At 34.6% G+C, this 27,394-nt stretch overlaps 4 protein-coding genes and 1 pseudogene across 9 annotated transcripts; 2 read left to right on the top strand and 3 right to left on the bottom strand.

The window, feature by feature from the left end:
- Positions 1 to 313: 313 nt before the first annotated feature.
- Positions 314 to 2,759, bottom strand: LOC148550182 (uncharacterized). The gene is made up of 2 exons (XM_088493446.1): positions 2,572 to 2,759; positions 314 to 1,209 (listed from the first exon to the last, which is right to left on the bottom strand). Exons 1-2 carry the CDS (start codon positions 2,757 to 2,759, stop codon positions 432 to 434), a joined length of 966 nt encoding a protein of 321 aa, XP_088349572.1. The 3' UTR covers positions 314 to 431.
- Positions 2,760 to 3,771: 1,012 nt separating this feature from the next.
- On the top strand, positions 3,772 to 6,184 carry LOC110264798 (disease resistance protein RPS5-like). Its single transcript, XM_021107026.2, has 2 exons — positions 3,772 to 3,977; positions 4,118 to 6,184. The coding sequence occupies exon 2, from the start codon at positions 4,323 to 4,325 to the stop codon at positions 6,027 to 6,029; it is 1,707 nt and encodes a 568-aa protein (XP_020962685.1). The 5' UTR covers positions 3,772 to 3,977; positions 4,118 to 4,322; the 3' UTR covers positions 6,030 to 6,184.
- A 791-nt stretch (positions 6,185 to 6,975) lies between these two features.
- LOC107609524 (UPF0481 protein At3g47200-like) lies at positions 6,976 to 26,968 on the bottom strand. 5 transcript variants are annotated; one of them, XM_088493664.1, is made up of 9 exons: positions 25,965 to 26,937; positions 24,479 to 24,674; positions 23,698 to 23,746; positions 23,316 to 23,493; positions 23,136 to 23,212; positions 22,966 to 23,051; positions 22,324 to 22,422; positions 21,818 to 21,984; positions 21,120 to 21,675 (listed from the first exon to the last, which is right to left on the bottom strand). In XM_088493664.1, the coding sequence occupies exons 2-5, from the start codon at positions 24,554 to 24,556 to the stop codon at positions 23,146 to 23,148; spliced, it is 372 nt and encodes a 123-aa protein (XP_088349790.1). In that variant the 5' UTR covers positions 24,557 to 24,674; positions 25,965 to 26,937; the 3' UTR covers positions 21,120 to 21,675; positions 21,818 to 21,984; positions 22,324 to 22,422; positions 22,966 to 23,051; positions 23,136 to 23,145. The 5 variants fall into 5 exon arrangements, with proteins under 5 accessions (XP_088349788.1, XP_088349787.1, XP_088349790.1 ...); XM_088493661.1 differs by adding an exon at positions 19,242 to 20,623 and having other exon boundaries at positions 20,821 to 22,422; positions 25,965 to 26,968; XM_088493663.1 differs by having other exon boundaries at positions 21,120 to 21,984; positions 25,965 to 26,968.
- LOC107609521 (putative CCR4-associated factor 1 homolog 11 pseudogene) lies at positions 13,633 to 14,196 on the top strand (annotated as a pseudogene).
- On the bottom strand, positions 14,772 to 18,804 carry LOC107609522 (uncharacterized). Of its 2 annotated transcripts, XM_016311519.3 has the most exons (5): positions 18,347 to 18,804; positions 18,121 to 18,212; positions 17,031 to 17,094; positions 15,557 to 15,763; positions 14,772 to 15,473 (listed from the first exon to the last, which is right to left on the bottom strand). In XM_016311519.3, the coding sequence occupies exons 3-5, from the start codon at positions 17,037 to 17,039 to the stop codon at positions 15,300 to 15,302; spliced, it is 390 nt and encodes a 129-aa protein (XP_016167005.1). In that variant the 5' UTR covers positions 17,040 to 17,094; positions 18,121 to 18,212; positions 18,347 to 18,804; the 3' UTR covers positions 14,772 to 15,299. The 2 variants fall into 2 exon arrangements, with proteins under 2 accessions (XP_016167005.1, XP_016167008.1); XM_016311522.3 differs by lacking the exons at positions 18,121 to 18,212; positions 18,347 to 18,804 and adding an exon at positions 17,481 to 17,599 and having other exon boundaries at positions 15,154 to 15,473.
- Positions 26,969 to 27,394: the final 426 nt, after the last annotated feature.

Below are 27,394 nucleotides of genomic sequence, written 5' to 3'. Positions count from 1 at the left end.
GGAATAAGTGAGAGGATGCTAATAGAAACTTTCTTGATAAATCTGTGAAATGAGTTATGTCATGGTACTGTGAGGAACCATATAAACAAAGAAGGATGGCTCCACTATTCAAAGTAGAAGGAAAAGCTTCTCAAGAACAAAGATTCAAATTAATTATATTATATAATATATTCTAAATTAAATCTCAGCATTAAAAGTTTCATGGATAATGTTCTCCTCAAGACTGCTTTGCTATCACCTAAACAATTGATTTGGGAGCATTATTGTTTCAAAGCTACAAATGTTCCCGAAGCAGGTAAAGATCGTAATGTTTCAAACCTTAAGATAGAACATGATGTTTGAATACTAATTTCAGAATAAAGATGTGTAAATAATGTATAGAAACCAGAAAGCAACAATAAAAAAATATCACATTCAAACTTGATACACAATTACAGAGAAGGCAGTTGCCTTATGCAGTGGTCTTCAATAATTACATAATAAAGTGGCCACATGTTCATAATAAACACTTCAATTCTTCCAATTACAAAGATATCAAACAATAATCTAGTACTAGTGTACTCCTTGGAGAATAGAAAATACTGTCTGAATAACAGTGAGAACAAGCAGAAAAATCCAGCAATAGAAACTACCGTCTTGCATGGAGTGTTGCAATAAGTCGCAACTTTTTTGTTCCAAGGGCGTGCACAAAAATCATTCAACCTTTGAAAAATAAGGGAATACTGCACATTAAAATCTGGATACATAATGTTCACTCCAAGACCATTGAACATTTTGGCCACTGCATTACTATCATCTAACCAATTCTCAATTATTCCATTCTTAATAAGCAAATCTACATCTTTGTCTGTGTTAATAAGAAAATCTAACACAGCAATATAGTCAGCAAGGTAGGATTCATCGATACAGTGACATTGCTCGAAAGCTAACAAATTTCTCAAAACAACCTCAGTAATATCTTCCACTCTAAAGAATGGGATTCTCAAACTATGACCAGAAAGTTGCAAGTCTAGTAAGCATTGACTAGCTTTGTTTACCTCAAACTTTACTCCTGCTTCCTTCAACTCAGTTGCACTATAAATTTGCACTATCTGTGCTTCTCTTGAACATCTAGAGATTGATAAGTTACAGGATAATAATAGAAGCTTTCTAGAAAGATCTGTGAAATGAGCTATTCCACCAACCTTGGATACTGATAGCTGAGATTGGGAAAAAAATAAAGACAAGTATAATGATCTTAGCTTGCAAATATAAGACAAGTATATCGTTTTTTTCTTGGATGCTCTAAGGCAAGTATCACTGAGATTATGAAATAAGAAACATATTTATTCAAGGCTCAGCCTCAAGATATACCATGATCAGTGATTGACACATTAGTTACAAACACCTTTTCTTTTTGGCATTACAAGAGTAGTGTGGGTTGAGATCAAAATATGCAATATGACATTCTTTAATTGCATTCAAATTAAAATTAAAATTGAAATATACCTATATTATGTATCATATATTACTATCTAATTTAATAATCAAATGTGTCACATGACACTCTCTTATTAAAATTGAGAGAAAATATTTTTTTTCCAAAATTAATAAACTCCCTTCTTAAATTCTCTTATCTACCTCTCTCCATTTTTCTATTTCTCTCTACCATTTTCACTCTATATATGATTTATATTTTATATTAGTAATTTGACAAATTAAAATATGTCATCCGATATTTTTTTATTACAGTTAAAATAATTTTTTTTTCTTCCAAAATTAACAAACTCTTACTTTCACTCTCATTCTTCATCTTTATCTTTCTCTCTTTTTTCTCTCATTCTCTATTTTTTCTACTTGTTCTACAAAAAATAAAATTAGCAAAATAATATAATTCAAATAAAAAATTAGACTTTTTCATATAAAAATAATAACTAAAAATTTTGTTATTTGATTTTTTATCTATAGAGACCTTGGTCTTCTTAGTCAGAGATTTTTGTCAACCTACGATATTTTTTTTTGTAAAAGTAGTTTGATTTTATAAATCTTTTGTGCCATGCATAATATATACTGTCGAAACAAAGTGGATTACACACACTTTCCACCTTATTTCGTCATTCAATGTATATATTGTAGAAAAATATTCCATGAAATTGAAAGAGTTAAGACCTAATTAAAAATAGTAATGTATATTTCTCTTTGCTTGACAACTAATTAAATAATAATCCATCATGAATTAAATTAAGTGGAATATGTGTTAACATCAAGCTATTAAGGATCGAAGAACATGGTAGCTATCACCTAACAAATTCTCAATTATTCCTTTCTGTGATGATAAGAAAATCCAAGAAAAAGATAGGATTGACTGATACAATGGCATTGCTCGAAATCTAGTAAATGGAATTCTGAGAGTATGACCTGAAATTTCCAAGTCCAGTAAGCATTTACTATTTTTGTTTACCTCAATCTTCACTCCTGCAGAGTTGTGTTAGCTGTGTTTGTCTTGAGCATCCAGAGGCTGATGGTTGGAATAAGTGAGAGGATGCTAATAGAAACTTTCTTGATAAATCTGTGAAATGAGTTATGTCATCAATATCACCGGGAATGGTACTGTGAGGAACCATATAAACAAGAGCGAGCCTTAATAATAAAGAAGGATGGCTTGGGTTGCCACTATTCAAAGTAGAAGGAAAAGCTAGATTGAAAAGCTTCTCAAGAACAAAGAAAGGGACTTGATGAATAAGATCATGCAAGATAAACATGTAGAGGGAGTTTCTCATCTCTGTGACTTGAATACTGAGATAATAACTAAAGATTTTTAACCTCGTCAAGCAAAATTCAAATACATTTCCAAATTTACTGAATAATACTTCCAGTATAAATTGCATGAACATGCAAGACAAATATGCCCTAAGGTATTAACCATGGTTACCTCCTATCTTGTTGTCAAAGGCCTCATGAACATCACTATACCTATTGTAAAGAAGACATTCTTCTAGAGTCAGTTTGCTTTTCAAATATGAAGGCAAGGGTTTATGTTTATGTTACTTCTATACCTATTGTAAAGTATTGTAATCATAACTCACAAAATGATTCAACAGTGGATACACCCTTACATTCTCCTTTTAGAGCATAAATAAACTAAAGTAGATAACCAATTCAGAATACTGGTAAGAAGAACTTACCATGCTGCTCCCCCTTGGGGACGGGCACCCCCATGAGTTTCAAGTAATAAATTAACTGTTTGAATTTGTATAGACATTCCATCTGAAATCTGATAGAAGTCCACAGTCAGTGGCAATGAGGAACATTCAAAAAAAGAACCAATTGTAGTAAAATTATTATTTATTTCGCACAGATCTCTATCCGAATCTTTTTAGATATTCTTTCTAAACACTATACATAAAAGGCTTAACAATAAACATCTAAAATATATTATCTATTTCTAATTATTATTATATCTCTTAGACTATACTAATTTGAGTGTTAAAATTTTTTGCAGATACATTCTCACCTTTGTAGAGATGTTAACCTGAAACAAAAAGATCTACCAAAGCCTCATGTCCTGATTCTACAAATTTATGTTCGACTACTACAAAAAGTAAGCCTAATTTTTCGTCTAGAACGCATATAATTAGCTTTAGTTCCATTAGAAAACTAACTAAAAAATAGTCAACGAGAACTAATTAGTTAAAAAAAAATAAAAGATCTATTATTAAAGTTTCCCGTGATGCACGGGTCATTAAACTAGTTCTTAGTCTAAAAATGACTTTGGCAGGGTCTTTACTCTTTAATAACCAGATTATGATAGACGCGTTTCACTTTCACCTATCATAGTGGTGATTTCATTTTTGAAGTACTTGAGATGAATCTCTTGTAACTTTGTTCTTTATCAATCAATCAGTATTGCCATATTCTGTTTCTGGTGATCAACCACAAGAAGAGATCAACAGAAGAGTCCTTGAAGACTTCTGAGTAACTCGGGAAAGCAAATTGAGGTATGGTTTCATGAATTCATATATACCTTGCAAAACTTTTTCTTAAGACCAGTAGCATATATATATCTAGGTGTAGTCAGCTATCTGAATCAAATGATTTGTTGTTATATATGATAAGAAACAATTGTTTAAACCTACAGAAAGGGAGAAAATTTGGAGTAATACATCATCACCTTGCACTTGCTGCCATATCTGTGCTTGTGAGCTTTCTAATGGGTCATCAGGGACATGTTCTGACGATGAAACCAGAACATCTTAGGAGGAAACTGGAGACAAAAGTTGAGCAAGTACAAGAACAGGTAAAGAACACAGTTCAAGTTGATAGAATTGAAGGCGGGTTGTTTTATGCAGTTTGACTTTGAATCAAGAGAAAGCACTTTCAATGGAATCTTCGAAGCCTTACAAGATGATAGCATCTCCAGTGTGGCAGTGTACGGCATGGGTGGAGTAGGAAAGACAACCTTAGCAAGGCATGTAGGTAAAAGAGTAAAGGAGATGAACATGTTTGACCTTGTTCTACCTGTTCATGTGACAACAGCTGAAAATGTCAAGAGGATTCAAGGTGACATAGCTGCCGGGTTAGGACTTCGATTGGGAGAGGAATCCGATCTAGCTGAAAGACAGAGACAACTATCACTTAGATTAAGAAATGAAGAACATGTACTCATAATTTTGGATGACTTATGGGATAAGCTTGATCTGCAAAAGATTGGGATTTTAAACAATCACTGTAAAGTCCTCTTAACTACGAGAAGTCAACAAGTTGCATATTTGATGGGATGTCAACGCAGCTTTCATCTATTTCTTTTAACTTTAGAAGAAAATTGGGATTTGTTCAAGAGGTGCGCAGGCATCCATGATGATCGGTTCGAGCCGGACTTACTTGCTATAGCAAAGGAAGTTTCAGCACACTGTGAAGGATTACCACTTACCATTTCAATATTGGGGTCAGCTCTAAGAGCAAGAACTGTTTACCTATGGAAACAAGTCTTGAAAGATTTAATGAGTTCAAGAGGGAAGGGTTTGAATTGGGAAGATGATAGTACTAATTTTATAATCCAGATAATAGTGGTGATCTATAATATTATACTTGCAAGCAAAGAAGCTAAAATCATATTCTTAATATGTGGTATGTATCCAGAAGATTATGAAATTCTCATTGAAGATCTGTTCCAACATGTAATTAGACTAAGGTTGTGCAGCAAAACTGATGTGATTGCAACCATCACTAGCCTCAAGGACTCTAGCTTGTTGATGCCTTCAATTACAAGTAAAGACCATGTGCTAATGCATGATTTGGTCCGTTATGCTGCTAGGAAGATAATCTTTAAAGAGAAACCTACCAACAGGGACAATATCAGTGAGTATATGAATGCGCTTTATAATGAGGAACATTTTCAATGGCAAGAGGCATTACATCAACTTCTTTGTCGGTTGTTTGGTGCAACTGAGTATCCAGAATCTTCTTCTTCAACAAGTTCGGAGCTCCAAGTCGCACAGTCCTACTCCTCTACAATTCCTAGGCCATCAGGGAAGATGGTGGATTTTTATGGATTGTGTCAGGTTGACAAATCATTTCTGCCACTGCTCAAAGAAGCATGCACCAATAATCCAAATCTGATAGAAAGCCAGAGAAAACACTCTGAAATGTTAAGGCAGAGTGCTTTTGATAGCTTAGGAAGGTTGTTGTTTCTGTTGCATAATGTTAGGATTAGAGATTGGATAAACCATAAACAAGAACTGCAGATGTATTGGGAGCAGGCAAAGCTCATGAAGTTCGATTTGGAATGGTTGAGTCCTGCTATGGAACGAGTCCTATCTTCGGCCGATCTTGCAAGGATCGAAGCATTGCGTGAGGAAGAGAAGTATTGGAACGAAGAAGCTTCTAAGCTAAGAGAGAAACTCAAGATTGTGGAGGATAAAGCTGCAGTCATTAGAACTGAGATTGTCCTCACAGAGTCTAAGTTGGATGGTTTTGCAATTGGTTATGGTTCAGAGGCTGGGGTTGTTTCCAAAGTCAGTCCTTGGAGGAAAATTTTTCTATTTAGATAATAAAATTCTTGAGATCTTAATGAATATAGCTAGTGTATTACTTATTATGCAAGTTATGGCATGTTGATTTGTACTTCTTGTTATTCACTTTTACTAGTTCTTCTTGATATTGTCACTGATATATAGAAAATTAGTTTAGAATCATTGTTCTGCCAGAGATTGATTTTATAGTTCAGTTAAATTTTTTTCTTAGCTTATAGAAAACATGAGATAGATATATAGCTGAGATTGGGAAAAGAAGCTCATCTTAGCTGCAAAACAAAGACAAGTATATGATCCCTTTAATTTTTCTTGGATGTTCAAAGGCAAGTATCACTGAGATTATGAAGTAAGAAACATATCTATACAAGGCTTAGACTTAAAGGATACTACAGTATGACTAGTCATTGACACATTAGTAATTACAAATTTACTACTGCTAGCTTTTCTTTTTGGCATTACAAGAGTGTGGCTACTTTTCTGTGCCAAAAGTTTACAGAAAGCATTCAAGTCTTATACAGATACAAAGATACTCAGCATTAAAAGTTTCATGGATAATGTTCTTCTCAAGACCATTGAACAATTTAGCCACTGCTGCACATCACCTTACCAATTGATTTCGGAGCATTATTGTTCCAAAGCTTCAAATGTTTCCGGAGCAGGTAAAGATCACGATGTTTCATGTTGAATGGTTGAGTCCTGTATAATTGTCTTCTCTTAAAATTATTGGTATCTCTTCCAGATATGCTAATCTTTTACTCTGTTTCATGTCATGCTGGTTAGTATTTCTTTTTAAAAACTTTTGCTATTTTGTATCATTTCTAGCTTTTAATCGGTACATTGAGGAAAATCATGACTATATGGCATTTTGTCTTTGTTGGATGATTAATCTTTTTCTTACAATTGAAATTAAAAAGCTCTCGCTCTTTTTAAGATAGAATATAATGTTTGAATACTAATTTCAGAATAAACATGTGAAAATAATGCATAGAAACTACAAAGCAACACATTCAAACTTGATACACAATTACAGAGAAGGGATATGCCATATGCAGTGGTCTTCAATAATTACATAATAAAGTGGCCACATGTTTATGATAAACACTTCAATTCTTCCAAAATACAAACATATCAAAACTACTACACCATATTGAGAATTGAGCATATATATAATCATCCAATCCAAGCTACACAATATAAACATTAATCTAGTACTAGTGTACTCCTTGGAGAATAGAAAATACTGTCTGAACAACAGTGAGAACAAGCAGAAAAATTCCAGCAATAGAAGCTACCATCTTCCATGGAGTGTTGCAATAATCGCGCCTTAAAGTTGCAACTTTTTTGTTCCAAGGACGTGCACAAAAAGCATTCAACCTTTGAAAAATAAGGGAATATTGCACATTAAAATCTGGATACATAATGTTGACTCCAAGATCATTGAACATTTTGGCCACTGCATTACTATCACCTAACCAATTCTCAATTATTCCATTCTTAATAAGCAAATCTACATCTTTGTCTGTGTTAATAAGAAAATCTAACACAGCAATATAGTCAGCAAGGTAGGATTCATTGATACAGTGACATTGCTCGAAAGCTAACAAATTTCTCACAATAACCTCAGTAATATCTTCCACTCTAAAGAATGGGATTCTCAAAGTATGACCAGAAAGTTGCAAGTCTAGTAAGCATTGACTAGCTTTCTTTACCTCAAACTTTACTCCTGCTTCCTTCAACTCAGTTGCACTATAAATTTGCAATTTTCTAAGTTGTTGGTCTCGGATCTTTCAATAAATTGTTTGCAATATAATCTTTTATGGTCCTATAGTAATTTTTTTGAGGGACTAAAACCAAAACACCCTATATTAAATCCTTTTAGATTAGTTTGTATATGGTCTCCACTCAACTTAAAGTCCTATTAACACCAATAAACAATACGAAAGACCCATGAGCAAAAGAAGATTAGTTAATTACTTAATCCTTTCAATAGTAGTTATTCGGGCAGAGCATATAACACAAACCTTAAAAATAGACCTGCAATGGTAATCCTGGTCAAACTACTGTCATTTTCTCCCTCCAAAAGACTTGCCTGCAAGGAAAATATATAAACAATTAATTGTTCCCCAAGGGATGCCAGAAAAACTATGGCACATCAAAGGACCAATAGACATGGCAACTTGCCAATGCAAAGAGAACTAGATAAACATTTTTCCATTAATGTATTTCTAATCAGCAAATGCTGAATAAGATCATCCAAGATAAACATGTAGAGGGAGTTTCTCATCTCTGTGATTTGAATACCGAGATAATTACTAAAGATTTTTAACCTCGTCAAGCCAAATTCAAATACATTTCCAAATTTACTAAATAATACTTCTATTATAAATTGCATGAACATGCAAGACAAATATGCCCTAAGGTATTAACCATGGTTACCTCCTAATTTGTTGTCAAGGGCCTCATGAACATCACTATACCTATTGTAAAGAAGACATTCTTCTAGAGTCAGCTTGCTTTTCAAATATGAAGGCAAGGGGTTTATGTTTATGTACCTCTATACCTATTGTAAAGTATTGTAATCATAACTCACAAAATGATTCAACAGTGGATACACCCTTACATTCTCCTTTTAGAGCATAAATAAACTAAAGTAGATAACCAATTCAGAATACTGGTAAGAAGAACTTACCATGCTGCTCCCCCTTGGGGACGGGCACCCCCATGAGTTTCAAGTAATAAATTAACTGTTTGAATTTGTATAGTCATTCCATCTGAAATCTGATGGAAGTCCACGGTCAGTAAAATGATTTCTATTTGCAACAAACTATCAATCCATATCCTAAACTAGTATCTCTTCATATATCTTTATTTTTATGCTGCATAAGGATCTCTCAACAATCAATAGCAACAACGTTAAAGTTGAAAGGATGGAGAAAGATAAAAAAATGTGGAGTCCAGCTGAGGCATGAAGTGAATCAATTCAAATCTCCCAACTCTGTTAAACAATAGTTTTCTATCTTCATTTCCATTTTCAATTGTGTACATCCATTGTAAAGTTTAACAATTACAATCATCACACAACTAGTAAAATATTTTTGTCTTTTGAGTTCCTGGATCTCATTTAGTGAAATAAAATAGACCCTTATTTTAAATTATATTTATTAATTAGTATATATTAAAAAATTAATCTTCTTTCTTATTTCACAATTTAGATGGTAGGTCAAAGTTTCATTCTTTCTTCATCAAACATAACATTGTTGAAAATTATCTCATTCCTACCCTTCCACACAAACCACATCACCGCAAGAAACTCCTTTTCTTACTCGTACCCCAATCTGCCCAAGCCTCAAAGCATTCCTTAGACGAACCCACCCAAAGAAAAAGTACTGCACCGTTTCCAGTCACCTATACACAGCACACAATTTACATTCCTTTGTTCTATCTTTTTCTTCAGTTTCTAATAATTTAACAGAGTTGCTTTCCAGGGAGAGCATGACTACCATATATACAAGAATGGCGAGGGTCGATGATGAACGAGAACGACTTCAACAACCACCGAGAGTTTTTCTGATGCCACTGCCCATGGTCGTTGGTTTTCCGCCTTTTTATTGTGCTTCTCAGCCAAGATTTATGGAGCTACTGCCGCTTCTAGAGCCTAGTCCCAATAGTTCGGTTGTGATCAGGCAAGTGTGGGCTGCCAACGCTGATTCCGAGTTCCAAATCATAAGCAGCCTGATTGACAAATATCGATTTGTCTCCATGGACACTGAATTCCCCGGCTTAGTCATCCTGCCCCGCAACAAGAACTACCGGAGTCTTGTTCCAGAGGAACTTACCAAGTCATGAAGGCCAATGTTGACGAACTCAAAATCATCCAGCTTGGACTCACTCTCTTAATAGTTTTGTTTGGCCAAATAACAATTTTAAATTCTAATAAATTCGAGACAATTTTTAAGCACTTGCAGAAAATTAGGAGAACACTAAGGAGAACAATATGCTTTGTTATGGGACGAGTTAATGACGTAAAGGCAAATAAACTTAAAAAGTGATAATTGAATAGAAATTAACATAAAAATAAGAACAATTAGAATATTATTAACAGAAGAAATTATCGTTGTGACAAATATGAGTAAGCCAAAATTTGACTAAAGCTAGAAACCAAGCGTACAGATTTCACAGTTTCATCACACTAAGATGAATTAAAAAAGAAAGTAGTTGGCTCGAGTTTGTTTGAGAAACATTGGTAAAGAAAATTGTCGAAGGAATAATATAGTACTTAGCAAAAGAGTTGAATCCAACACGTTGATCCCTACGTGGCCTTCTTCCACTTTTTGCTTCTTCCTTTGATAACAGTTTCAGAGCTTTGTACTAAAACTTTTGGTGCACGTTATTATTCGTTCTTCCCCTTTGAAGATCGTGTTTCTTCTCCTCTCTTCAGTTGACCACTTTTCCGTCAAAGACTTCCAAGTAATTTCAAAGCTCTCACTGAATCTCCTTGCAACTCTATGAATCTGATCCCTTTGAGGGTACATGAATCCATAAGAAAACAAAAGCCTCATATCCTTTGCAAATTCATCAGGCCTTGAATACACGAATTTGTGCAGCTTTGACTCTATATCCTCAAACCCTATTGGCTTCAACAACACACTCTCACATTTGTTACCAAGAATCCCTAACTTCTTGGGATCCAGAGTCTTATTGAAAGCCCAGCCATCTCTTCCAACCATGAAGCGCTTCAAGATCACCCAACACTGCATCTTTTGATAACGATCCATTCTCTGCTCATTCAGAACAACCTTCATCTCCTCTTCCTTCTTCGAACCGGTTCTTGGGATTCTTGAACATGCATTGTGATGTTCTTCCTCTTCCTTCTTTGTGTTCTTCGAGTTAAGCACCTTAGAACCGGTTCTTGGAATTCTTAAACATGCATTGTGGTGTTCTTGCACAGAAGATTTTGTGAAAACAGAAACTTCAGAAGTTGCCAACTTTCTTCTCTTTCTGCCTCCACGAGAATCAGCACCATCATCGTCCTTCTTCTGTTTGCACTGTGCATCAGTTGACAAAGTTCTAGAACCTTCTGCATGGCTCTTTCCCACTACATTACACGAGAATTCAGTAGTGCTGCAATGCTGATCTTTCTTCCTCTTCTCACCGCATGAATCAGAAGCCATAAATTCTGGTCCATGCTTTTCAGTATCAGTATCATCCTTTAGTTTGCACTCTTCAGATGACACTGTTCTTGAACGAGGCAAACGAAGCTTAATGATGAGTCTCTTTCTTGGGGCAACCTCTGCCTCTGCCATTGAAAAGCTTGGTAAGAAGAAACGAACGTGGGGGTACAATCACTACTACAATGTGGTATAATATAGGACTAAAAGGGTTTGCTTTACTGGTTTACTTACAAAACAAGGCAAAATAATATAGGAGACATTATATATGTACATTCTTTTGGACTTGTGGTAGTTCTTTTTTAATATGGTTTGTTTGAGTGAAATCCTATTTTTTCAAGTTATCTTTTTTTGAAAGAGTTATCTTCTTTTAAAAAATTTTATAAAAAAATAAAAATAATTTTATGTTTGGATATATTATGTAAAACGATTTTTTTTGTTTATTAATTATATTTAGGTATAATAATATAAAAATATTTTTTTGTTTATTTATTATGTAAAAATTATCTTTCTTTTAAGGAAAAAGATCTTTAAAAAAAATATAAATTATAGCTTTTTAAGTTATACAAAAAGATCTTTTGGATTAACTTAAATGAAAAGAATTACTTTTGTGTACACCTTTCTTTCATATACAATAATAAATTAATAATAGAGGCATATTCAAATTAGTATAGAGTTGTTGCATCTGTTTTGTTTTCTCAAGCTCTCTTCTGCTGTTATTTGTTCTTCAAGCGATTGCATACGTCTATAGCTGTTTTCAGTTTCTTGGAAAGTTTGCCAATCGATGTATCTAAATATATATAATAATGTATTAAAAAAAAAAGTAGTATTTAACTACAAGTTCCATCTTGGCCGCATTTGAGGAGATTTATCTGGTATACTCTTTCCTCACTTTTTCTCCATTTAATTATAATAGAGTATATATGCATAAGAATCAAGAAAACCAAGAAACTGCAGAAAATGTTAGTAGTTGATCAGCAAGTTATCTAGTTAGTTATCAGTTATTCTGTTGTGACTAGTCTTGGAGTTAGCAAGCTGACTCACCTTTCATTTAGCATAGCTTATATATGTTGTACTTGAGACTGATAATAATTCTGATTCACAATACAAACATATTTTTCCATTTTCTGCACAACTCATCCCTAATGTTTATGTTTGCTATGATTTCAACCACTCTCACCTAAACAATTGCAAAATCAAATTCTGGTGCTAAGTGCTATCATAGTAACACCATCATCATGGTTCTGACTTTGTTACTCCCTCTCTCCATGCCACTCTTATTTTCTGCTTATTTTTGTCATAATTGAGTTAAGACTGTTAATCCTTCTTATGCAGTTGTTAAGTGAGTCACCCTATTCAGCCTTGATTTCATTCTGTATTTGAATGGATTTATAGCCATGTATGCAACCCTTGCAAGCAGAGAATTCCAGAATCACTTTTATCTTGGAGTTCATTGAAGGAAAACTTAGTAGAATAATAAAGAATAATTATATTCATAGATATTAGTTTAAACATGTTCATAAATGGAAAAGCTAGCAGTATTTACTAATGTGTCAATCACTAGTATTTAAGTGATGTGTTGCAGATTTATTTTATATATATTTTTTTCAAAGTAAAAATATATATATTCCCCTATAAATCATACATATCTTTGACACAGGACGTAGGTAAACACTAAAGACTAAAGACTAAAGACCAAAACGCACCCTTTAATCTATCTTCACATTTGGTTGTCTTTGAATTGATTATCAAATTTTAGTTTTCAATAATAACTAGTAGAAGGCAGCACCTAAACAACAACGTCCACACCTGCATGAAAGGTTCTTTGCTCCCTCTCCGGGTGCTCTATCAGGTTTCATTCTTTCTTCATCAAACATAACATTGTTGAAAATCTCTCATTCCTACCCTTTCACACAAACCACGTCACCGCAAGAAACTCCTTTTCTTACTCATACCCCTATCTACCCAAGCCTCAAAGCATTCCTTAGACGAACCCGCCCAAAGAAAAAGTACTGCACCGTTTCCAGTCACCCATACACAGCACACAATTTACATTCCTTTGTTCTATCTTTTTCTTCAGTTTCTAATAATTATTTAACAGAGTTGCTTGCTTTCCAGGAAGAGCATGACGACCATATATACAACAGCGACGAGGGTCGATGATGAACGAGAACGACTTCAATAACCACTTTCTGATGCCACTGCCCATGGTTGTTGGTTTTCCGCCTTTTTATTGTGCTGCTCAGCCAAGATTTGTGGAGTGCCGCTTGTAGAGCCTAGTCCAAATAGTTCGGTTGTGATCAGGCAAGTGTGGGCTGCCAACGCTGATTCCGAGTTCCAAATCATAAGCAGCTTGATTGACAAATATCGATTTGTCTCCATTGACACTGAATTCCCCGGCTTAGTCATCCTGCCCCGCAACAAGAATTGTTCCAGAGGAAACTTACCAAGTCATGAAGGCCAATGTTGACGCCCTCAAAATCATCCAGCTTGGACTCACTCTCTCCGATGAACACGACAACCTCCCTGACCTAGGAACCAACAACAGAACTCACTACATCTGGCAATTCAATTTCCGAGACTTCAATCTCATGCGTGACATCCACGCAAAGTACTCTGCGGCACTCCTACGCAGCCAGGGCATCGACTTTGCACGCAATGCAGTGGCTGGAGTTTCTTCGGTGCATTTTGCGAAGTTGGCAGCAGCATCTGGGCTGCTGTTAAACAAAGCACTGACATGGGTCACATTCCATGGTGCTTATGATATTGGATATTTGGTGAAGATTCTGACTTGGGGTGTTCTTCCGAAAAGCTTGGAGGAGTTCTTGGTGCTTGTAAAAGAGCTGTTTGGGGGAAATGCTTATGATGTGAAGCATGTGATGAGGTTCTGCAATGGCCTCTATGGCGGTTTGGAGAAGGTGGCTGACACACTTCACGTGGATCGAGTTGCTGGGAAGTGCCATCAGGCCGGGTCTGACAGCTTGCTCACCTGCCACACCTTTCACAAGATTAGATAAACTTATTTTTTGGCTGATGAGGATGGGTTTAGGGAGTATGTTAATGTATTTTTTGGGTTAGAAATTGCAAAAGCTTAATACTCTTAAGTTGAAAGAAATGATCATACATTAGATTATTCATGTAACAACATTTTGTCTGTGAATTACAAAGTAGTATCAACGGGTTATTTTTTGGATATAACAATTGTTTTACAACACTTGAATTGGTTGTTTTTTGGATATGACAAAGTTGTTATTAACACTTCAATGGTTGTTTCATGGTTCTGTCTTTGAATCTGTTCTCCAGTGACCAAGTTTATATTTGAGTTTAGAAACAGCTTTTAACAGACTTTCATTATTATTTACCTTTGATTATTATTTGCCTTTGAAGTTTTAGCAAACATGTTAATCTTATTATTGGCTTCATCATCTTACTGAGACTCAATATAGGAGTGCAGTATTACAGCATATTCTTTATTCTTTACGGTGACACAAAATTCAAAATTGGCACGTACTTACCAAAAACTAGAGTGGTCTGTATTATTGTAGGGCACATATTCACACAATATAACTGAACACAATGAATATGCTATCCATTATCTAAAGCAATTTTAACTTGATAAATATTAATTAAACATTTCCTGAATACAGTATTACACATGAACAAATTAAAACACCCAAAAGAAAATTTCATGAGATAAAGGTAAGCTACCAAAATTGTTATTTCGCAGCAGTACAGGCTCAACCGAACAAAATTTTTCTTACAATAATGAAGAATCGTAATTTCTAACTATTTTATACAACACTCGGCAATATGATCTTTGCTATATACAAAAAGAATTGGGACCTATGTAAAATATATCAATAAAGAAAAAGGACAATCTTAAATTCTAATTACATACAAATATGAATGGGACTAAGTTTTATTCCATAGTTGCTTCAATAAAACCCTCCATTGATTCAATCTTTTGACTGAGTTTTTTAGCAATGGTAAGTTGCTGCCCAGAGGACTCTGAAATACCAAAATCACTGATTAAGGCATTGATCTTTTCCTGGCGAATCTGCAACTGCTTCCTCCAACAAAGTTAAAGTCGGTTCCATCGTCGATTTGTTCAAGCTTTTGTTTACCAGCTTCGGTGATGGACAAAATCCCCTATTGTGGACACTATCATCTCTGCTGTGCTTAGGAGAGAAAATCTTGTCAATGCCTTCACTTCCTGCATGCCCATGAAATCAACTTCAGATTTGCACAGAAAAAGAAGGTGTTGAGCCTCATCACTGGTTAAAACCACCTCTATCTGCATAGTAAAATCTTAATCACACACAATGATCATAAAGAGAGAGACAATGACATCATGATTAAATATGGAATTTCCATTACCGGTTGCTTAACAGTGAATGTTAGATTTTCCACTTCCCAATTAGCCATTTCAACTTCAACGTTATCCTCCCTTGATACCAAACCCAGCTGAAGACAAATTCCCATAGCAGTACCGTTAACTTTTTTAGCACCATTTGCAATTGATTTTGACAAATGAATCTCTTTCGGTCTCTGCGGCTTCATGATCTGCATCCCTTGGATTCCAACCTGTAAGAGGTACGACAGAACACACCTTAATAACAGGAAAGACAATGACAAAATGCACAAAGATATCATCAATTAGTATCTGAGTTTCAGTTTATTTTTAAGACCTCCAGTGCAAGTAAACAATTGTTGACAACCCTATCAACACAGCCACCACCAAACCTTATCTCAGTGTGTAAGGTCGATTGCATGGACTAAGCTAGTGTCTTCTTATGGAACATGTCTTACTGTAAAAATCTAAATTCATCTAAATGCTTTTTCATGTAGGTGTGCTTGGTCTCCCCCTATCTTTGACTATTAAGCTACCCTCAGCCTAATCTAATCTACTTACTAGAACTTCCACTAACCCAACTTTTTCTCACATGTATAGCTGTGCCATAAATTTTTTCTCTTTAAACTTGAGTGGTAGATTTTTATCACAAATAACACTCATAGCATCACTCAGCTTCTTCCATTTCACTTTAATTTCCCATGTCGTGCTTTATTGCAAACCTCTACACTGCTAGTTCCAGGACAGAAGAGTTAGGAAATCAATAATTAGTGTAAAAAAGTTATTGAATCTTATTGACATGGATAGATGATTTAAGTCATAGTAAAAGAAATAATTCTAAATTGATTTTTGAAAAGAGTATGTCACACAGAACAAACAAAAATTGCAGCCACTGGCTCGACATCCAAGCAACCATAGATTGAATTTAGTACTCCGTTATATTATAATTTTAGTATACCAAGGGCACAAATTCAATTTAGAAATAAACTAGCCAGATTTCTCAATGTGATTTAAGCAAAGACTAATTAAATCATTAACTGCAGATCTATCTGGATATGCTGTAAGATAAAATGAATTCAAAAAAAAAAAAAAAAACTATATTCTTGAAAGCATCAAGAAATCCTTAATTCCAAAAGAAGGTTTATCAAATATTTACAAGGACCAAAAAAGAAACTTCCAATATATGTAACGACTAAATATAGGAGAGTTTAGACTTACAATGATCAAAGTTTAGAACTAACACTCGTAGCATCAAATATGTAAGGACTAAATATTGGAAAAGCCTGCTAACAAACTCCAAGAAAATTTTTTTGAGGGACTAAAACCAAAACACCCTATATTAATTTAAATACTTATAGATTAGTTTGTATATAGTTTCCACTCAACTTAAAGTCCTATTAACACCGATAAACAATATGAAAGACCCACGAGCAAAACAAGATTAGTTAATTACTTAATCCTTTCAATAGTAGTTATTCGGGCAGAGCATATAACACAAACCTGAAACATAGACCTTGGTAATCCTGGTCAAACTACTGTCATTTTCTCCCTCCGAAAGACTTGTCTGCAAGGAAAATATATAAACAATTAATTGTTCCCCAGCGGATGCCAGAAATATTATGGCACATCAAAGGACCAATAGACACAGCAACTTGCCAATGAAGAGAGAACTAGACAAACATTTTTCATTAATGTATTTAAAATCAGCAAATGCTGAATAAGATCATCCTAGATAAACATGTAGAGGGAGTTTCTCATCTTTGGATTTGAATACTGAGATAATAACTAAAGATTTTTAACCTCATCAAGCCAAATTCAAATACATTTTCCAAATTTATTGTGTAATACTTCCAGTATAAATTGCATGAACATGCAAGACAAATATGCCCTTAGCTCTACAGTCAGCTTGCTTTTCAAATATGAAGGCAAGAAGGGTTTATGTTTATGTACCTCTAGATCAACAAAAGTATTGTAATCATAACTCAAAATGATTCAACGGTAGATACACCCTTCCATTCTCCTTTTAGAGGAACTTTTTCTAGTTGATTATATTGTACCTACTAGATATAAAAGTAATGTAGACTCGATCGGGAAGAATAATGTCAGAATATCTCAGAAAAAATTCAATATATCCTGCATATTTAATGTATGTCACGATAATCTTCAGAATATAATATGGAATGTCATTAACGAAGGATTTTGTTATTTGTCATTTACCAATTATACTATGTTTATTACTTTAATTAGGGTTAGCAGTTCTTGATATATATATATATATATATATATATATATATATATATATATATATATATATATCGGTTGATTTTTGTTTAACTTTTAAACACTTACATCATTCCATGCATGTTATAAATCCACCTTTCCCTATACATATTCTATGGCATCAACAGGTGACGCAAACGGTACCAGGAAGGGAAGAATGATTCACAAATAAATAAAGACACAAAAAAAATATAATCAAGGAAATCACCCAAGAAAGAAAAAGGGACTGCATTAATAGTTCAAGCTGGAACTCTGCAAATTGTATGATCATTTTTGAATGCCATGGAAAGAAAGAGCATAGAATTTGTACCGAGACAGTGGCAGCAACTTCCACGGCTACATCGCAGATGTAATTGTAACATCAACAGCTCCAACCGTTCCATGACAGCACCAATACCAATACTGGAGATAATTTCCAGCAGAAACATAACAAAAGTTGAGCGATAGTACTAAAACAGAGACATATATCATTGCAATTAAAACAAGAGCATGTAAGAAAAGAACAAAATGCAGCAGAGTAAAGGTGGAAGCATTACAGTTTCACAAATGGAGTCAGAATAGGGGAAAATGGTACTGATTCAGAGACAAGAATGAAGGGGGTGTGGGGCTGAGCAAGACCAAAACAGCAGACGCGACGATGGTGAACGGCTCCTCCATCGCGACCCTCTCTTCCTCCCTTCTCTGGCCAGCTCAAACTCTCCTTCATTCAGCAATGACGGCGGCCCCAAACAGAGACAGCGGCGGCCTCAACGGCAATGGCTTGTCCGTGAGGGAGGCGGCCCTCCCTTCTTCCCTCGTCGCGGTTCTTCCTCTTCCGTGAACCCCCTTCTCTCTCTAAGAAGCTCCCTCATTCACTCTCTCAAGCTTAGCAACGGCTCCCTTCGACGATGACCCAGGCAACCACAGCGATGATGGATGCTTCAGCGACGGCAACAAGGCACGGCGCGCCTCCCTCTCTTTCTCTCTCTGGCGTCTTGGTTCTCCTCTCTGTCTCTTTTTCTTTCTTTCATTCTCAGGGTTTGGGAAAAAGAGGAGTAAGGGTATTGTAGGGATTTTACAATTATCTTCTCTTAAAATTATTGGTATCTCTTCATGTCATGTTGGTTAGTATTTCTTTTTAATCATTTTTGCTAGTTTGTATCATTTCTAGCTTTTGATTAGTACACTGAGGAAAACCATGACTATATGGCATTTTGTGTCTTTGTCGGATGATGATGATCTTTATTGATTAGCCAACAATGTTAGTCTAAATTCATGTTTTATCTTCCAGTTGAAATTGAAAAGCCTTCGCTCTTTTTAAGATAGAACATGATGTTTGAATACTAATTTCAGAATAAAGATGTCTAAATAATGTATTGAAACCAGAAAGCAATAATAAAAAAATATCACATTCAAACTTGATACACAATTACAGAGAAGGGAGTTGCCTTATAAAGTGGTCTTCAATAATTACAGAATAAAGTGGCCACATGTTCATAATAAACACTTCAATTCTTCCCATTACAAAGAAAAACATTAATCTAGTGCTAGTGTACTTCTTGGAGAATAGAAAATACTGTCTGAACAACAGTGAGAACAAGCAGAAAAATTCCAGCAATAGAAGCTACCGTCTTCCATGGAGTGTTGCAATAATCGCGCCTTAAAGTTGCAACATTTTTGTTCCAAGGGCGTGCACAAAAAGCATTCAACCTTTGAAAAATAAGGGAATACTGCACATTAAAATCTGGATACATAATGTTCACTCCAAGACCATTGAACATTTTGGCCACTGCATTACTATCACCTAACCAATTCTCAATTATTCCATTCTTAATAAGCAAATCTACATCTTTGTCTGTGTTAATAAGAAAATCTAACACAGCAATATAGTCAGCAAGGTAGGATTCATTGATACAGTGACATTGCTCGAAAGCTAACAAATTTCTCACAATAACCTCAGTAATATCTTCCACTCTAAAGAATGGGATTCTCAAAGTATGACCAGAAAGTTGCAAGTCTAGTAAGCATTGACTAGCTTTCTTTACCTCAAACTTTACTCCTGCTTCCTTCAACTCAGTTGCACTATAAATTTGCACTATCTGTGCTTCTCTTGAACATCTAGAGATTGATAAGTTGCAGGACAATAATAGAAGCTTTCTAGAAAGATATGTGAAATGAGCTATTCCACCAACATTGGATACTGATAACTCACCCTTATAATCACCAGGAAAGATTATTCTACAAGGAACTACATGATAAAGAGCGAGACTTAACAACAAAGGATGCCTATCGTGGCTCCGACCAATGAAGGTAGAAGGAAAAACTAGATTGTAAAGCTTGTCAAGAACAAAGAATGGGACTTGATTCTCAAGCAACAACAAATCATATCGTATATAGACCCTTAACCGTGTTGGCAAAAGAATAGCATCATCGCCACGCGTAAGCATGAAATGGTACCTGAGTAAAAACTCTAATATGAAGCAGCAGTCCACCAAGATCACCATAACATGTTCTTCCTTACTAAGCTTGGTATCATCTGAGTAACAAGCACGAATCTTTGGCTCAAGCTCTTGCACGCAATTCACAAAACTTTCTAACTTGTTTGTCTCTGATCTTTCAATAAATTGTTTGCAATATAGTCTTTTATGGTCCTCCATCTTTAGCAATTTTTCATCTCCATGGTGAAAAGGACCAATTGAAACAATCTCTGGAGTGTATGCATAGATGTTGTGGGGAACCTTGTAGATGCAACATTCCTTTGTAAAGCGAGGTTGTCCCTTCTCCAACATTGTTTTAATCTTCATTACAACGTCATTAGGATTCGGAGTTGCCATCTATATGAATAGATTAATACTTTTCCTTTTTAGTTAGAATTTTATATACTTATTTGTTACAACACTGGAAGAAATTATGAAATTGATTATTTGATTACATAGATGCTATTTACATAGATAGATTTTATATCAGTTAATATTAGCAGAAAGTTTAAAAAGATATTGGAGGATAATGCGATATAATAAGGCACACTCACCTTTCAGCCTTTGTGTATTTGAAAAGTGAAACGATATGAGAGTGTGGCCTTTGCCTCAGTACAAGTTGAACCTTGTGTCAGTAATCATTGTTTTACAATCAAAAGTTTTGGAAGCATCACAACAGATTGTATAGCATGGGTGGAATAGGACACACAACCTTATAAAAAAACAAGTTGTGTTATGCAACCACAGTTCCAAATGTCAAGAGCATCATTCAACATGAGATAGATATATATAGCTGAGATTGGGAAAAAAATAAAGACAAGTATAATGTTCTAAGGCAAGTATCACTGATATTATGTAATAAGAAACATATTTATTCAAGGCTCGGCCTCAAGATAATACCATGAGTGATTGACACATTAGTATATAATCATCATCCAAGCTAGAAAGCACATGCATTAAGCTAGTACTACTTGGAGGATAGAAAATCCTGTCTGAATAATAGTGAGAATAAGAAAAATTCCAGCAATTGAAGCTACTATCTTCCATGGAGTGTTGCAGTAATCAAGCTTCAAAGTGGCAACTTTTTTGTTCCAAGGATGATTACAGAAATCATTCAACTTCTCAAACATGCAGAAATATTGAACATTAAAATATGAAGGGGAAGCTGCTAGCTAGGTGTCCTAAGCTTGTGAATTGAAAATGATTTCTCTGGATTCGAATCGCAAAAAAAAAATACAGAATAACATCGCATGTTCCATCAACTTGAACTGTGTAGTAGTTGACTTGTTCATGAACTTGGTAAACTCTTGTTTCTAGTTTCTTAGTCAGAATATGTCCTTAAAGCGAGGTTGTCCCTCCTCCAACATGGCTTTAATCTTCATTACCTCATTAGAATTCCAACTTGCCATCTATATGAATAGTTTGCCCTTTTAGTTAGCCACTTGTCAAATTAGTGTGTATATAAGAAGGACTATACTAAGTGTACACCAAAGGTATAGAATATGGTGAAAACTCATGTGCAGTTATCAACTTCGCGTGAACTTAACTTACTATGGTGAAAACGCATGGCTTGATCCAAGAGAGAGCCACAACTCAGCTAGAGTAAGAGTAGCAGAGGCTTTTAGAAGATCGGCAGAATGAAAGGCTTGCTAATGCATATGGAAGGCCTAGAACTGCGTTTCCGGATTTAAAGTAGAGAACAGACAACAGTAGGAATGCTGGCACAATGTAGTCAATCATTTAGGTTGTTTCAATATCTCACATAAAAAGTATACACAATAAAAAAATATCATAAGCTAGTAAATTGAAGAATATAAAAGATATGCATCAATAATCACGACTCATGACAAATTTTTGCCTTAGATGAAACCATGGTGCTGTTTAATGCCTCTATACAAACACAGACATCATCTATGGATCTACCCAAGCATTTCCTTACTTGACTTTTCTTTTCTCCCCAATTCTACTGGCTTATTTGCTCCATACAATTTTTATTTTCTAAAAACTTACAGAGAATACACAAACCAAAAGTGTGTCAAATAATATGATCACATTACCTTGTGAATTTCAGCAAGTAAAAGAAGAACTGAAGCATTCTCAACTTGCAGATTGTACTTGTAGCAGATGCAGAAGAGGGAGTGTGCCACAGCAGCGGCCTGGAAAAATAATATGCCAAATATAAAAAGTGAAACGCAACCCTTTAAACAGTGTGTTCTCTTTTAACACTGACTAACACTAGCAGCAACCAGTACCTTTTTCTCCTTCCTGGGATAAGAAGCTAAGGTCTAATTCAGCCAAATTAAAATTCTTTGCTTAGTTATTATTAGGAAATAGCTGGGGATGAGATGGCGCATAGCAATTTCTTAAGTAAAGTGTACATATTATAATTGAATAATTGTCATGAAAATTGATACACAATTCTTACACAAGGTAAAGTCAACCTTTTGAGGAAGTATTACTCAGACAAATAATGGTTTGACAGATAAGTTACAACAACCGAGAAAAGTGACACTTGGCAACATAGTCAACAAGGCCTCGTTTGTACCCTAGATAGAATGATCTAAAGCTCTCATCCAGCATGGACACCAGGCACAATGATTATGTCTTTTTACCTCTATCACTTGCTTTAAAATAACTAGTCACCAAATGAGGAATTAACAATTCATTGTCCAATTTCAATATCAGTAGAGTTCAAATACCTGTAATCCAAGTAGCAATAAAGATTCTCCAAAGCAGCAATATAATCATCATGAGAAAGACTATTCAAGTAGCTCAGAAAGTGAACCTAGATGGATGTAAAAATCAAGATCAGCAATAACAAAAAAAATGAAGCCCATAAATAACACAAAAAATAACCTCCTAAGCTTACTGGATGTAGTTCAGGTGCCAACTTCTGTAGCTGTCGTAGAACAATTCAACCCATTCAAAGAGACAGCAACTCCATTCCTGCAACAAGAATAAAAAATGAAATTTACTATAGATGAAAGGCACTTCTACAATTCCATATTCAAATATATCAAGAGAAGTTCAAGGCCTACAAGATGCATACTTTTCAATTATATCATCTTGCTCTTGTAAGTACCCTTGCAACTGCCAGTTTGTGCGCAGGAATACTGCACCACTTGGATCATCATCTCTTAGCATGTTACTTGAAGGATCTCCATAAGGACTAGCTACTCTAACATTCTCACTCAGTTTTGATGCCGAATCACCCGGAACATCAATATCTGTGTTTGTAAATTTTGACCAAGCATAGTTAGATCACTATGTCAAGAAACAGGCCAAAAAAAGCATAAATTTAGAGGATCCAAATTCTAAAAGAACTTATATACCATTTTTTATAGAATTAGATAATTCTACATTAATTATGTTAGCAGAGAGATCAAAAGGAAAAATTTGGAGGATAATGCAATATAATAAGACACACTTACCTTGAGGCCTTTGTGAATTTGAAAAGTGTTGCCTTTGACTTACTATATCCTACACAACACAACACAATACAACAACAGTTGAACATTTTGTCAGAGATCAAAAGTTCTGGAAGAATCACAAGAGTTTGAATAGCATGGGTGGAATAGGAAACATGCACAACCTTATAAAACATACAAGTTGTGTTATGTTCCAAATTTCAAGAGCAACATTATTCAACATGAGATAGATATATAGCTGAGATTGGGAAATGATCTTAGCTTGCAAAGTGAAGACAAGTATATCACTTTTTTTTTCTTGGATGCTCTCTCTTAAGGCAAGTATCACTGAGATTATAAAATAAGAAACATATTTATACAAGGCTCAGCTTCAAGATATACTATATACTATGATGCAGAGTGATCGACCCATTAGTTAATACAAATTTATTACTTCTAGCCCTTCTTTTTAGTATTCAAATACACAATAGATATTCACGTGCAATAACCAATTAGAGTTAGTTAGAATAAAACCTGATTTGGTAGTTTTTGTTAGACCATTCAACTAAGACCAACTATACAAAGCTGATAACCAAGACTTTTAGTTTAAGCTTTACATTCCTCTGTTCATTACTTGTAACACAAGAATAGTGCACATTCTTTATCTACAATTGAAATTGAAAAACTTCTCTTCTTTCCTTTAAGAATAGTATTCAATTATTTTTTAATTACATCTAAATAAATTACAGTTAATCACATTATTTTAGATGTAGCAGTTTCTGCCATTAAATGGAAGGGATCTCACCAATGTACTTGATGTTTTGCAAAGTGGTCCTGCAAGCATGAAAACTGACAATTCATATGTTTGACTAATTGCTATCATCGCCCTGTACTCTCTTGCCCTGCACCCTCAGCAACTACTGTTCTTTAAGTCTTTTCTCAATGAACTCCAAGATAAAAGTGATTCTGGAATTCTCTGCTTGCAAGGGTTGCATACATGGCTATAAATCCATTCAAATACAGAATGATATAGAAAACAATGAAGTAATTCAGATACATAATAATAATAATAACAATGACATTCAAATAAGTGATGTTTCAGATATGAAATGAAATCAAGGCTGAATAGGGTGACTCACTTAACAACTGCATAAGAAGGATTAACAGTCTTAACTCAATTATGACAAAAATAAGCGGAAAATAAGAGTGGCATGGAGAGAGGGAGTAACAAAGTCAGAACCATGATGATGGTGTTACTATGATAGCACTTAGCACCAGAATTTGATTTTGCAATTGTTTAGGTGAGAGTGGTTGAAATCATAGCAAACATAAACATTAGGGATGAGTTGTGCAGAAAATGGAAAAATATGTTTGTATTGTGAATCAGAATTATTATCAGTCTCAAGTACAACATATATAAGCTATGCTAAATGAAAGGTGAGTCAGCTTGCTAACTCCAAGACTAGTCACAACAGAATAACTGATAACTAACTAGATAACTTGCTGATCAACTACTAACATTTTCTGCAGTTTCTTGGTTTTCTTGATTCTTATGCATATATACTCTATTATAATTAAATGGAGAAAAAGTGAGGAAAGAGTATACCAGATAAATCTCCTCAAATGCGGCCAAGATGGAACTTGTAGTTAAATACTACTTTTTTTTTTAATACATTATTATATATATTTAGATACATCGATTGGCAAACTTTCCAAGAAACTGAAAACAGCTATAGACGTATGCAATCGCTTGAAGAACAAATAACAGCAGAAGAGAGCTTGAGAAAACAAAACAGATGCAACAACTCTATACTAATTTGAATATGCCTCTATTATTAATTTATTATTGTATATGAAAGAAAGGTGTACACAAAAGTAATTCTTTTCATTTAAGTTAATCCAAAAGATCTTTTTGTATAACTTAAAAAGCTATAATTTATATTTTTTTTAAAGATCTTTTTCCTTAAAAGAAAGATAATTTTTACATAATAAATAAACAAAAAAATATTTTTATATTATTATACCTAAATATAATTAATAAACAAAAAAAATCGTTTTACATAATATATCCAAACATAAAATTATTTTTATTTTTTTATAAAATTTTTTAAAAGAAGATAACTCTTTCAAAAAAAGATAACTTGAAAAAATAGGATTTCACTCAAACAAACCATATTAAAAAAGAACTACCACAAGTCCAAAAGAATGTACATATATAATGTCTCCTATATTATTTTGCCTTGTTTTGTAAGTAAACCAGTAAAGCAAACCCTTTTAGTCCTATATTATACCACATTGTAGTAGTGATTGTACCCCCACGAACTTGTTTGTTTCTTCTTTCCGTAATTAATCCTACCAAAGATCGAGTCTTGAAATCTTTGTTCACTCGAAACATCAACAACCAAGCTTTTCAATGGTAGAGGCAGAGGTTGCCCCAAGAAAGAGACTCATAATTAAGCTTCGTTTGTCGCGTTCAAGAACAGTGTCATCCGAAGAGTGCAAACTAAAGCATGATGCTGATACTGCAAAGCCTGGACCAGAATTTATGGCTTCTGAGAAGAGGAAGAAAGATCAGCATTGCAGCACTATTGAATACTCGTGTAATGTAGTGGGAAAGAGCGATGCAGAAGGTTCTAGAACCTTGTCAACTGATGCACAGTGCAAACAGAAGAAGGACGATGATGGTGCTGATTCTGGCGGAGGCAGAAAGAGAAGAAAGTTGGCAACTTCTGAAGTTTCTATTTCCACAAAATCTTCTGTGCAAGAACACTACAATGCATGTTCAAGAATCCCAAGAACCGGTTCTAAGGTGCTTGACTCGAAGAACACAAAGAAGGAAGAGGAAGAACATCACAATGCATGTTCAAGAATCCCAAGAACCGGTTCGAAGAAGGAAGAGGAGATGAAGGTTGTTCTGAATGAGCAGAGAATGGATCGTTATCAAAAGATGCAGTGTTGGGTGATCTTGAAGCGCTTCATGGTTGGAAGAGATGGCTGGGCTTTCAATAAGACTCTGGATCCCAAGAAGTTATGGATTCTTGGTAACAAATGTGAGAGTGTGTTGTTGAAGCCAATAGGGTTTGAGGATATAGAGTCAAAGCTGCACAAATTCGTGTATTCAAGGCCTGATGAATTTGCAAAGGATATGAGGCTTTTGTTTTCTTATGGATTCATGTACCCTCAAAGGGATCAGATTCATAGAGTTGCAAGGAGATTCAGCGAGACCTTTGAAATTACTTGGAAGGCTTTGAAGGAAAAGTGGTCAACTGAAGAGAGGAAAAGGAACAAGATCTTCAAAAGGGAAAGAAGCTCTGAAACTGTTATCAAAGGAACAAGCAGAAAGTGGAAGAAGGCCACGTAGGCATCAACGTGTTTGATTCAACTCTTTTGCTAAGTACTATATTATTCTTTCGACAATTTTTTTTACCAATGTTTCTCAAACAAACTCGAGCCAACTACTTTCTTTTTTAATTCATGTTAGTGTGATGAAACTGTGAAATCCGTACGCTTGGTTTCTAGCTTCAGTCAAATTTTGGCTTACCATATTTGTCACACTGATGTATATTTTAATTTCTTCTGTTAATAATATTTTAATTGTTCTTATTTTTATGTTAATTTCTATTCAATTATCACTTTTTAGGTTTATTTGCCTTTATGTCATTAACTCGTCCCATGACAAAGCATATTGCTTGATATATTTTAATGAGCTGCTTGTCACAAT

The sequence above is a fragment of the Arachis ipaensis genome, chromosome B7 (genome assembly GCF_059453495.1).
Source record: "Arachis ipaensis isolate K30076 ecotype BB chromosome B7, ASM5945349v1, whole genome shotgun sequence".
Classification (NCBI taxonomy): Eukaryota; Viridiplantae; Streptophyta; class Magnoliopsida; order Fabales; family Fabaceae; genus Arachis; species Arachis ipaensis.
Note: the sequence above shows the minus strand (reverse complement) of the source record. Positions and strands in the feature narration are given on the sequence as shown.

Coding starts and splice junctions, on each gene's coding strand:
- LOC107609524 (XM_088493661.1), bottom strand. CDS start 20,623: ATGGCAACTCCGAATCCTAATGACGTTGTAATGAAGATTAAAACAATG.
- LOC148550182 (XM_088493446.1), bottom strand. CDS start 2,759: ATGAGAAACTCCCTCTACATGTTTATCTTGCATGATCTTATTCATCAA. Junction 1,210..2,571: donor AGTACCATTCCCGGTGATAT/TGATGACATAAC, acceptor TTTATTTTTTTC/CCAATCTCAGCTATCAGTAT.
- LOC107609522 (XM_016311519.3), bottom strand. Junction 15,474..15,556: donor CATTCACTGTTAAGCAACCG/GTAATGGAAATT, acceptor TTTACTATGCAG/ATAGAGGTGGTTTTAACCAG.
- LOC110264798 (XM_021107026.2), top strand. CDS start 4,323: ATGCAGTTTGACTTTGAATCAAGAGAAAGCACTTTCAATGGAATCTTC.